This window comes from Cyprinus carpio, chromosome B3, assembly GCF_018340385.1.
Source record: "Cyprinus carpio isolate SPL01 chromosome B3, ASM1834038v1, whole genome shotgun sequence".
In the NCBI taxonomy this organism is placed as follows: Eukaryota; Metazoa; Chordata; class Actinopteri; order Cypriniformes; family Cyprinidae; genus Cyprinus; species Cyprinus carpio.
Genome location: NC_056599.1, coordinates 1,555,649 through 1,568,768, shown reverse-complemented (window position 1 = coordinate 1,568,768; position 13,120 = coordinate 1,555,649). Strand labels below are relative to the sequence as shown.

General features: G+C 36.4%; 1 protein-coding gene across 1 annotated transcript; it reads right to left on the bottom strand.

Moving 5' to 3' along the window:
• Positions 1 to 877: 877 nt before the first annotated feature.
• LOC109108330 (cdc42 effector protein 1-like) lies at positions 878 to 7,897 on the bottom strand. Its single transcript, XM_042719443.1, has 4 exons — positions 7,808 to 7,897; positions 6,428 to 6,676; positions 4,730 to 5,290; positions 878 to 1,497 (listed from the first exon to the last, which is right to left on the bottom strand). The coding sequence occupies exons 3-4, from the start codon at positions 5,184 to 5,186 to the stop codon at positions 1,028 to 1,030; spliced, it is 927 nt and encodes a 308-aa protein (XP_042575377.1). The 5' UTR covers positions 5,187 to 5,290; positions 6,428 to 6,676; positions 7,808 to 7,897; the 3' UTR covers positions 878 to 1,027.
• Positions 7,898 to 13,120: the final 5,223 nt, after the last annotated feature.

Below are 13,120 nucleotides of genomic sequence, written 5' to 3'. Positions count from 1 at the left end.
CCACTTGCATATATTTGAAAATCGGAATATCAGCTATTTCATGCCATCTCTAACAAATTTGTGAATATTTAAAAAAAAAAAAGGAAAAATGACATAAAAGCAGATCATCATTCATTCAGCTCTGTTGTTTCTGCGGTGTGTCACGTGACAAGCAATGATGCGTCACCATGTAAACCATAAAGTGACACATCTAAATAACGATCGCCTTGAAAAACTCACGCTGGGGGGGTCAGCCAGAATATTTTAAACTTACGTGTGAAAGGGTTAATTCAATACTTGTTAAATGGTGTTTGCAGAAAAGTCTGATTCAAATAAAAAAATATAATATATATATATATATATATATATTTTAATATATATTCAATTTGTAATTTTGTCTCAGACATTACGAGATTACGTCAGCGTCAATCACAATCAAGTTACGTACGTACATCACGCGCAGCAACACAACGTATCCCGCTGTTTGCTAAAGTTAAAGGTGTTTGGAGGCTCCAAAAAAGGGGTTGTTGAGGGTTGTGTGTGTGGGGGGGGGGGGGGTCGAGGCAGCAGCGCATTTATCATGGGGGTCGCGGGCTTAAAAGTTTGGGAACCCCTGCTATAGAGCACTGAGCACCAGAATGGCCAGGCACAGGAACAGTTTCTTCCCTCAGGCAATCCAACTCATGAAAACTTGATAATAAACCTGGAACACATAACACTATTTATACATTTATTTATCTAACACACATACTTAGTCTACATTTCGAATTTGCACATAATATACCTATACATACAAAATTGTCTATTGTAATATACCTATACATACAAATTGTCAGTTTGTATATTGTTATTTCCTATTAACATATTTTATTTTTATTCTTTTATTTTCTTTGTTCTGTCTTGTCACTGTCATTCTGTGGCACTGTGGAAACTTCTGTCACAAAAACAAATTCCTTGTATGTGTAAACATACCTGGCAATAAAGCTCATTCTGATTCTGATTCTTATGTGTAATTTCTGCTGTTCATACTTTAATTTATTCCTCTGTCTCAGTGAAGCTGTATGGTGTCCTGGTGTCTAAAAGATGAAGGTCTCTGACGCTCCTCTTCAGGTCTTTCTCCTCCAAAGTGACGTGCTAGCATGCTAGCAGCCTGCTGGAACCTCCTGGGCTCGATAGTGATGTCTGATCCAATCGGGCACCTGACTGAAGCATCGGTTGTCTGACATTTATGATCCGTCTCAAACACAGAGCTTTGCTGTTCTTCTTCCTCAATCTCTTGATCTTGATGTCTCTTAATAAGGCAGCAGGAGCTGTCAATCAACTCCAGAACCTCACTCATGAGGGAGGGGCCAAGGTCCACCGTGAAGGACAAGAGCGAATCAGATCGCGTCATTGAAACCTCGCTGTTCTCCAGTAAGGAACTCCGTCGACTGTCTTCACTGAGCAATTCAGACGTTTCTGCAAAGCTTTGGTCAAGTTGGGACAAACGAGGCAGTGTAAGGAAACCAGAATGAAGACCTGCAGAAGAAGAGAGGAAAAATAATATGTTAAGTCACTATATATAATAGTGCCTGCTAAATGCATAAATGTAATGAAATATCAAATATGAAATAGCCAAGTATGGTGATCCATACTCAGAATTTGTGCTCTTCATTTAACCCATCCAAAGTGCACACACACAGCAGTGAACACACACACACCGTGAACACACACCCGGAGCAGTGGGCAGACATTTATGTTGCGGTGCCCGGGGAGCAGTTGGGGGTTCAGTGCCTGGCTCAAGGGCACCTCAGTCATGGTATTGCCGGCCCGCGACTCAAACCCACAACCTTAGGGTTAGGAGTCAAACTCTCTAACCATTAGGCCACGACTTCCCCCTAAAAACAACTGGCCATCAAAGTCACATAATCTATGACACTTTTTCACATCTATCTGTTGTACTTACAGTACATTTAGATTGACTCCTGTATTGTGGTCACTGTCCAGTAGGTGGCAGGATGAGACCTAGGTGCAGTGTGTGTGTGTTATATTTTGTTGTCTTTATGTCAGTCTTTCAGAGTTGGTTTGGGGTTTCTCAGAATAAGGGAAATTCCAGAATTCCAGAGACATTAAACACACATGCCACTGAAAACATCACAGCACTTTTCTTCTGTGCCTCCCTTATATACTCAACTGTGTGAGTCTCTGCTTCATTTTCTGCAGGTGTGTGTGTGTGTGTGTGTGTGTGTGTGTGTGTGTGTGTGTGTGTGTGTGTGTGTGTGTGTGTGTGTGTGTGTGTGTGTGTGTGTTTGTGCAGGTGTTTGTACTCAAACTGATAAAGGTCATTCAGTCTGTCTGTGTCTTTGGTCATTCCAGATCGTATCTCTGTTTTCTCAGTGTCTCATTTTCAAGTGAGAAGTTTTTAAAATACTGTGTGAAGTTAAAAATAGCTCTCCTTAAGATTACGTAGTGCAGCAGATCAACAACAGTTTTATAGTCTATACTTCTACATCTACATAGTTTATATATCTACTTCTACGGCATAGTTTTATTTATTTTTTTATTATGTTTGTGTGTGTGTATTTGTGTGTGTGTGATTTAATTTTATTTTTACATAGTTTTTGCACTTGTCTTGGCATTCACTGTGGACAGCAAAGAAAGAATTTCATTGTACAGGGAAACCTGTTTTCCTCACTGTGCTCATGACAATAAAACATTTTGAATCTTGAATCTTAAACAATAAACCAATCAGATTAATTAGAAAGAGGTATAAACATATTTACCTATGGGCAAGTGTATTGAGTGTTTACACTATTAATGCAGCAATGGAATTTAATTTGATTATAAATGCTGCATCTGTTCACTTCCTGCGTTTGGTGCAGAACCAAATATGTAATTTTAGTTGTCTTGGTGGCGAAACAAAAAAATACCAAAACCATGACTAAAACTGTGACACAATCAACACTTTTACTATAGCAACAACTAAAACAATAACACTAACTAATGATAACAATAATTATAACAATATCTATAATGATAACTATAGTAGCATCCACATCAGCTGATGATAACGTTCCATTTATTTTAAAAGTATGTTGCAATTTTTATATATGTTTCTTTAAAAAACTTGTGCTCCTTGAAGCAGGATGAATTCATGTTGTATGTTAATACTTTTTCATTCATCGCTGAAAAAAAAATGCTCTAAAAGTGATTCCAGCAGTATTGTTTCTCTGTGTTGTTATCATTATAGTTGTAGTGTGGACTTGCTATTCTCATAGATTTGGAAAGAAATAAAATAAACTATAGTGATAACTGAAAATATAATTATACAGATAACTATAATGATAATTATAACAATAACTATAATGATATCTATAGTGATGACAATAATTATACATTTAACTTTTATGATAATTATAACTATAACGATAACTATAATGATAACTTGATACATATAACTAAAGAAATAATTATTAAGATAACTAGTGATAACTAGTATAACAAAATTATAATAATAGCTATAACAATAACTTTAACGATAACTATTATGAAAACGAATTAAATACCTATTATGCTAATTATAAGAATATCTACAGCAAAAACTATAGCAACAACTATATTGATAAATATAATGATAAATATAATTACGTCTGTCACAATCCCTTGATTCAATTTGAGTACTCGATTACAAAAAAATCCCGGAAGTGGAGCATTCCATGGACGAGAATCCATGAAACGTATTATTAGACCATTTTCCAAGGACGCATGATATATTAAACCCATTTAAAAATCATAATAAAGCATAATATAATTGTAAATTCACAAACACTACAATTCAATTAAATAAATATATGCAGGTTTAATACGCTTTAATTATTTACACATGGGTAAGGTTACGTATGTGTGTGTCAGAGCGGCTCCGTTCACAGTAAATTCTGCTCCACACAAACAGTAATCATTTACATGTGAGGAGTGTCTCAAACTCCATCTCTGCATATTGCTGTGAGTTTGGATTTATTATAACGTTAATCTGGGAACGCAACGTGTGCAATTTCATCAGATTTGTAAGGTAAATCATATAAACTTACCTCAGCACAGGAGAATACATCATTATCTTTTTAAATGTGCAAACTACTAAGTATAGCCGACTTTGAAAGGTTACGCATTCAACTGTAGTGTATACATACACTAGCGTACGCATACAAAAATGAAGTATACTTTGGGCTTAATGATTCATTTGCAATTTCAAAGTAAAAGCTCAAACCCACACTCTGAGTTTACACGTTTTGATCTCCACATATTCAAGTAATGACAGTGGCTGTAGCAATTCTGTCATAAAGAAATGGCCAAATATTAAAGATTTTTTGCTTAGTCAATATTAAAGATGGATTAGATCACGCTGTAAAGTGTAAAAACAATCGTCAAGCTGTTTGCACCCTCTGCAGGCCTTTGATATAATGCATAATGTATGTTAGTTCTTTTGCTTTTAATATATTATGTATTTTCACACTTTTGTTCAGTTAAACCATATAATTACTCGCTTTTGATACTTTATTTGATCCAATTATCATTACCTAATTGCTAATTGTATTTTAAGTAATTTTGAAGTGTATTGTTTGCTTATTGTTATCTATTTTTATTACTTCGATAATTAATTTGAATCCGATTACTCTGTAAAATGTCAGAATAATCGACTGATTACTCAATTACCAAAATAATTGTTAGGGACAGCCCTAAATATAATAGATGTGTTTGGTGTGTGTGTTGGTACCGTAGGAGCAGAACAGCTTGTCCGGTGAGCTGGTGGAGGTGGGAAGCAGCGCCCTCATCAGGCCGTCGTTGCTCATGTTGAGCTGAGGCAGAGAGATGGCGTTTTTAATGATGGGCGAGATGGGCGGCGGAGGGGACGAGAAGTCACGTGACCCTCCTCTCAACCGGGGCAGAGGAGTCTTTCGTACGTGCTGTAACGTTCTTGACAAAAAACGTGCCGGTTTGGAGCCAGCGGGTGAATCTGGGTACCGTAGGCCATCGCTGTTACCTGATCCACCGTAGTTGCTCAGAAACGAAGTGTCACCGAAGACGTCCCCACCGCGGCCTACGTGCATCGTGTGGCGGAAGTCACCGAGTGGCGGACTGATCATGTCCACCGACAGGTCACTCTTAAACCGCCGTTTGCCATGAGACGTGGATACCAGGCCTTTGATCGCCGGCAACTTTCCCAGACTCATGATGAGAAATATGACTTAAATGATCCTTAAAACCAAATCCAAAAGGTCTGTCCCAAAATATCAAGTTGATGATGATGTGCTCCTCAAATGTAAACAGATGCAAGCTGTAAATGCAACAGAATAAATAGTAAATTAATGTCAAATAATCATTAAAAAGATCCCAAGAAAGTCACTGGTGGAAAAATTTAGGTGCCAGAAAATGCTTAAAAAATGCTAGTTTAACAAAGCAATTAAATTCCCAGATAAATAAAACCCAATAAATGCTAAATAAATGTCAAAGAATCCTTAAAACAAATTCAGAGAGAGATGGTGGAATAACATGGAATAACAAAAATCACCTGGAATCCATTTGAATAAATGTTGTGGGAAAGAATAAATGTTGTGGGAAATAAAAAAATTGTGGAAAGATGTTTCTGAAAAAAAAAAAAAAAAAAAAAAAAAAAAGGCTTGATGCTAGCTTTTAACAAAGCAATCAAACACCCTGAAGAATACAGCTAAATAAATGCTAAATTAACAAATAATTATTTGACTAGATCTAGAGAGAGAAAATGATAGAAAAACTTGTAAATGTAAAATATACATGTAAAAATGTAAATATAAAGGCATTAATTAAACAAAACAGCAGTTTTAACTAATTGCTAATAAGCTAATAAGTGTTCTTCTGTGATCTGATCAGATTCAAACTTTAGGATGAGCAGCAAAAACACAAAAACTCTCATTTTGATTATAATATCCTGCAAAAATGTCACTGAAGACTGTTTTAAAGAGTGTCATTATGACAAACTCTCGAAAGATATGAACGCCATCAAATCTACTAATAAATACTGACTACAATTGCACATGTGTTTTTAAATGTTCACACGTCTGTAATATTTATGAGCTCCACTGGTTTGTGAGCTGCTGCCCATCCTGAACCGCAGTTTAAAAATAACCTGTTAAAGAAGCCTAATAGGACTTACAAAGAATTTAAACACCTTCTAGTGAACACAGAAAGCCTGCACTCTCTCTGATAGTAGAAAAAATGTTTCATACACAAAAATGTCTTCAAAAGATATCTATATGTCACCATCCTTTTAAAAAATCGCTGAATCCCACTGTTAACACATTAGAGACTTATTCGGATTTACATGATGCAGAACTTCTTCCAAACATCCGTTTCACACATCAAATCTTTTATATCTCCTTTAAAACCACATCCAACGGTGGCTCTAATCTGTTGTTTTAGTGTTTACGAATCTCACCGCAGGCCTTTGGCATCCCAGGATCCCCCAAACAGCCCGTCTAAAGCACATCAGACGCGCTTGTGATCCGCAGTGTTTTGTCCGTGGCTCCAGAGGAATCTGAACGGCTGGGATTGGCCTGGATTAGCTGGATTATTCGTCCTCACTCTCCATCTCACTCTCTTCTCTTACTCTTTCTCTCGGCAGACCGTCTCAATCCATTTAGCCACCCATCAGTCAGTATTTTCCTTTCACAGCGTGACACGCCTCCTGAGAAAGAGAGAGTCAAATACCAGACTCAAGTATATATATATATATATATATATATATATAAAAAATATACAGTGTGTGTGTGTGTGTATATATATATATATATATATATATATATATATATATATATATATATATATATATATATGGTGTATGGTAGGTATGCATATGGTAGTATTTCTTTTACCTATATGGTGATTTAATTTTCAAAACTTAATATTAATTAAGAACAACATAAAATAAAATAATATAAATTTAAATAAATATTCAGAGATATTATAATAATGTGAATTCTGGGGGGAAACGTGCTTAATCTTCATGAAAATACAGAATAAATTCTCTCCTCACAGACTCATTTACACAGTTTAACACAGAGTTCAAACACACATCTCCATCCAGACTGTTATTGCTGGAGTTTAATTACACCTGTGTGTGTCTCTGCACACACACACACACACACACACACACACCAAGTCCATCAGACAGACTAAGGGAGTGAGTGGGAAGTAATGGAAACATTCTGTGTGTGTTTATCTCTGCTCTCTCATTCGCTCACAGGCTGTGCATTCTTCTTCATGCATTGTACTTTTTATCATGATTTTTCAGTGCATAGCAACACCTTGGCAAACTGACAACACCCTAGCATCAAAAATACAAATATGTTAAGCAACTTTTTAGCAATCTGTTTCATAAATACAAAATAAGAAATATTTACAAATACAAAAAAAAAAGTGATTAAACTGTGTTCACATTTAACGCCAAAATCAAATGAAATAAAACGAAGCCTGTGAGAAGACTTTCGACTTTTAAGTTAAGTTATCCCTCAAATCTCATTCGAATTACTGTAATGTGAAAAATAATTTTGTCTCGACACTTACCGCCACCTGTCTATTGGTTTCTCTGTCTGAAAAGACGCTTCACAAACACTTATGAATGAACCATATCAGAATAACGTGTCAGTTTATTTATAACCGTTCCCACAGTCTTCAGCTGAGCGTCAAATCTTTAGTTTGTTTACAATAACCGAATAAAATAACGAAACTTCAACATGTCTCTTCTCTAAACCGTCTGATAATTTGTCCACACAAGCCAGTTTTATTTTACTCGGACGTCATAAACATTTAAACTTACCTTAAACCCCGAATAATACCAAAGCTGTAGTGCATTGATGAAGAATAAACTCCAGACCAGACGCGCCTCCGCTCAGCGCGCAGAGAGACGAGGACGACGCGCATGCGCACGGACGGAATCATTAGAATCACAGACACGCGCCTACATCTGAAAAACAGAGTTTTTGGTCGCTAAAGACTCGGAGAAGCATAAAAAAGAATACAGATATTTTACAGTAGGCTTGTGAACGTGTAAAATGATCTAACTTGAAATGTTAACACAAGTTCTTGAACGTAATTCCAAGAGATTCACTCTCAAAAAGTGCAGGATGGATTACATGGATCAATTCTGTTCTAATCCTGGATCACCCCTGACCCCTCATGATCTCTTCAGGGACATTCCTCCTCTAAACCTGAAGCTCCCAAACACAGAGGACCTGTGGTCCAGCTGCGAGGAGGTGAAGGAGGAGGTGTTGTCTGTGCTGATGCAAAGATGTGTGTGTGTGTGTGTGTGTGTGTGTGTATGTATATATATATATATATATATATATATATATATATATATATATATATATATATATATATATATATATACACACAATTTATTTATTTAGAGAACAGATAAATTTACCAAAAGAATGCTTGTCATAACTGTAAGAGAACCTTGCCAGAACATTAGCCAAAGTTTTTTGAATGTTCCTCGTTAGCTGGGATACACAAACCTCCTCATAGGACTTTTAAAAGTACCATTCCATAATGTTTTAAATATGCTAAAATGGAACCCTAATGTTTTCTCTAATATTCACAGAAAATAAAATAATGTTTTCATAACAGAAACATTAGCAAAACTTTTTTGTTATTTGGGAAGAATGTGTTTGTCTGAGTATAGGTTTATTAGGGTAACGAACTCGCTCCTCAAAATGATGTCTCCTTTTTTTAAATTCTACTCCTCATTTCTCCTCTTTTCCTTCTGATTCTCATTCTCATTCCATTCATCTCCAAGTAAAACTCTCTCTGACTGAGGGACGGGAAAAGGTTTTTTGGACTTGGACGGCGGACAAATGCTCCCACTGCAAGGACAAAATTACAACCTGTACCTTCTCAGTTTCTTTGATGCCATCTGCATTTCTTTTTCTCATTCTCACAAATATCACTGTGAAGATGTTTGATTTTTTTTTTTCTATTTCAGAGGATGAATCTTCCACTCTGATGCTTGTGACCCTCAAAGACCCTCCAGCTCCTTCAGCTCTTTTTCTCTCCCCCAGCTGCTGTTTCTTCTCAAAGTCCATGACCACAGACACACCCTGGTCCTCGAGCCAAATGCTCTCACTGCCCACACTGGCTTCCCGCAACACTTTTACAAACTTCTCACAGCGTTTATGCAACTTTTAATAGCGTCTGCGTACTGCCACTCAGGGTTTATGAAGCCTCAAACTCTCCAGACGTCACATGAGTCCAGTTATGCTTAGAAATGGTTTTGCTGGTGTTTCTGGTGTGGGTTAATGGTTTTGAAAATCCCATGTTCCCATGCAACATACAGACTGATAAAATATAAATCATGAAGTCACATGTTGTGCCAAATGCATAAATGTAAATCAGGAGTCACTCAATCTTGACAGTTTTTAAAATGTGTTGATTTCTTGAATCTGCAAAGTTAATTAAATAAATAAATTAGTGTTGTCAAATGATTAATGGTGATAAATCGCTTCCAAAATAAAAGTTTTTGTTTACATAATATATGTATGTGTGCCCTGTATATTTACTGTATTATGTACAGGTAAAAAGTTTGGAAACATTACTATTTTTAATGTTTTTGAAAGAAGTCTCTTCTGCTCATCAAGCCTGCATTTATTTGATCAAAAATACAGAAAGAAAAACAGTAATATTGTGAAATATTATTACAACTTAAAATAATAGTTTTCTATTTGAATATACTTAAAAAAAATAATTTATTCCTGTGATAAATAATTTATTCCTTTTTATTCCTGAAAAACATGCTCTTTTCTGTATCTTCTAAGCAGTGAAATGCTTTTTTTCTGTATTTTTGATCAAATAAATGCAGGCTTGATGAGCAGAAGAAACTTCTTTCAAAAACATTAAAAATAGTAATGTTTCCAAACTTTTGACCTGTACTGTATATACAAAATACACACACATGAATGTATATATTTCAGAAAAATAGCTTGTTTATAATATAAATTATATGAATATAAATATAGACATGTACATACATGTAAATATTTTCAAAATATATACTGAATATGTTATGCAAACAAAACTTTCATTTTGTATGTGATTAATCGTGATTAATATTTTGACAGCACTAAAATAAATAAATAATAGGCTATTTAGAAAATAAATAAATGCATTACAAAGAAACAGCAAATAACACTGTATATCACTTTTATTGTCTTTATAATTATAAAGTAGATTTCATTTTTTATCTTATGTTACATTAATTATAGTATTTGGTTGGTTTTTATAATATGTAATAGTTATGTAAAATGTTTGTGTAAAATAGTGTGCCTAGCCCAAACATACAAATATCATAGTGTGTTTCTGATGGTTTACAAGAGAGCTGTGATTTGTTGTTACCTCTGGACTGTCCAGTAGCCTACCCACTTAAGAGTCAAAAAACCACTGCTGCAATTACATGAAATATTAAAGGGGTCCTATTATGCTCTTTTACAAGGTCTTGATTTTGTTTTGGGGGTGTACTAGAACAGGCTCTCATACTAGGTTGTTCGAAAAACACCTTATTTTTCACTTATTTTACATTATTACAACACCTCTCTCCCCAGTCTGGCATGAACGGCTCGAATAGTTCCTGTATCAAATGAAGGCCCGCCTTCTGAAATATGAAATGTTGTGATTGGTAAGCTGCGCCAGTCTGTGTTGTGATTGGCACCACTCGACGCCTGGTCGGGAAATGTCATGCCCCTTACCATAGCTGCCTGCTGTGAGCTTCAGTGTAAATATTGTGTCAAAATCAAATCAATTTGACCGCGATTTAAACCCTGATGATTGTAACCCACTCTAAGTTCGTCTGTCTTGGGAACACTAGCGTGTCTACGACATAGTGATAACACTCACTGCGTTCTCTAGTGCAGCTCAACCAAGTCACGTCCCATTCGTCGATCTTTGTGATATCACAAATCCAGAAAATATGCATTGTAGTCCAAACGAGTTGTTCTTTGTAGTTTTTGAAAAGTGATTTCTGTTAAATAAATGATCTCCTTTTCAACTGGACTTTGAGCTTTGTAACTTTGCAGATTTTTTTTTAAGCTCAAACAGCAACATTACAGACTAACTAAAGTTGAAAAAGTGAAAAAGCATAATACCACCCCTTTCAATAACACATTCTTTATGCGCTTAAATCACTAATACCTGAGGCATTTGTGTGAGAGTATTTGAGGTGTTTCATTTGCCTGCACAGGTTTTCCCACCCACTAATCCAAAAACATGACGTCATGCAGAGATGGAGAGAATGATTCTAATGACGATGATTGTGGTTTGGGGGATTTTAGTCATGGATGACTCAGCAGCAATCCCAGGATTCCCTCAATGTTACTGAAAATTCACTTTGGATTAGTGTACGCTAAAGGAATGCATGCTGTCTGTGTATGAACACACTCTTAAAAAAAACATCACATAGGCTACACATGGACGTTTGATAGACCTTGTGAAAATCATGATAATTTGACATTTGGTTGATATTACTTCTTATCTCTATGTGTTTCAAGTTAAGATTATGTTCATGGTTATTTAGCTAATAGTCTGTCAAATTAAAACAGTAAATGTTCTTCCGTGTCCCCAGGAATCTGTTGTTCCTCAGATTGACTGCAGCTGGTGTCGGGACAACCGGGGCGCTCGAGGAAGCAGCTCTGGACGAAGCGAGAGGACATTCTCATGTTTTTGAGGACTCAATCTCACAGTCAGAGCACATTTCATTGTAAATGGAGCTTTATTTTAGCCTCCGCAGCAGAATTCCGCTGCTTCCTGAGCGCCATCTGTTACGTTTTTCATCAGTTCAGTGGACAACTAACACTCACTGTACAGTTTGCATGCGTGCTGACTGGTAATCTGCACATGTACTAACTTAAGGGCTGTCGCGGGAGAGGAAGATGGCACAATACACTGTTTCAATGCAGCTTTACTGAAATTATTACTGTAAACGTACAGCCAGGAACTCGGTACATTTTTCATGCTCAGAAATAAAAATTTGTTCTTTGAATGACTGTAATCTGCTGTTTAAAATTCCCCATCCGGGTGCCTGCATGTATAAGTAAGTTTAGACAGTTTGCAAGAATCATATCAAAATGATCGCTGCAAGACGGGGCGCGTGCGCAGCTTCCCTGGCCAGATCCAGCTTTTGTATAGCCTATATATACGTATAACGATAATAGTTTACATTTTTGGGGACACATTACAGGACCATGAGATGTTCTCTGTCTGTATAGTTTCTCGTGGTTTGTGTGTCTGAATCACTCTAAATGCACATCAGTCGGCCACAAAACCACTGGATTTTTATCCCCTCTGATGTAATTATTTGTATCATAGTTGTAGTGAGAGTATGAGGTGGATGACTGAATCAGAGATTCCACTGAAATTCAAGGCTTCTGTTCAGACATGATCACCTAACACAGGTGATCATCACGTAAGCATTGTTTCTGAAGTTATCAGCTGTTAAGCCCCTCATAATTTTTAAATCACAGATCTCAGTATGAACTCCAACATTTATCATCACATCAGTTTTTAGCTAAATACTCTCAATACTCTCAATACTATGATAACTATTGATTCATGTCTCCATGCTTAATACAGTTTAGCAGAACCATCTGAAAAACATGCTCTTTTCTGTATAAATTAAGCAGTGAAATGGTCATGTTCCTCTGGCCGCAGCAGCTCTGATGATGTCAGATCCTATTCAGCTGTCTATTAATGGCACAACACTAGTTTAATGTGTCTGGAAGGAGTCATAAAGCGTCATTCTTCTGCAGAACAAAGCTCTGATTATGTTCGGATCAGACGGAAAGAAGCTGCTGGATGCTCTGCTGCCCTTCGTTGCATTCCTCCTTCGCAGAACCGCTGGATGTCTCTTGATCTTCTGCTTCTGGTCGAGCGTTTGGTTTTTTGGTTGGTGGCACAGAGAGATGATTGAGCACAAGACAGATGAATGAACAGAAGATGCAGAATGAGACACTATACACTGTCAAACTGAGCTGAACATCTGAAACACATCATCAACATAGACCTTAGTCAAAGTGGCACCATAGTTAATATTTGTCAGGAATGAAATTGAGGCTGTGATAGATGTACTGTTGTTTAACAACAT

What these genes read in the sequence shown, in the direction of transcription:
- LOC109108330 (XM_042719443.1), bottom strand. Translation starts at nt 5,186, where the DNA reads ATGAGTCTGGGAAAGTTGCCGGCGATCAAAGGCCTGGTATCCACGTCT. An exon ending in CAAGCTGTTCTGCTCCTACG is followed by an intron (nt 1,498 to 4,729) that starts GTACCAACACAC and finishes CTTCTTCTGCAG; the next exon opens with GTCTTCATTCTGGTTTCCTT.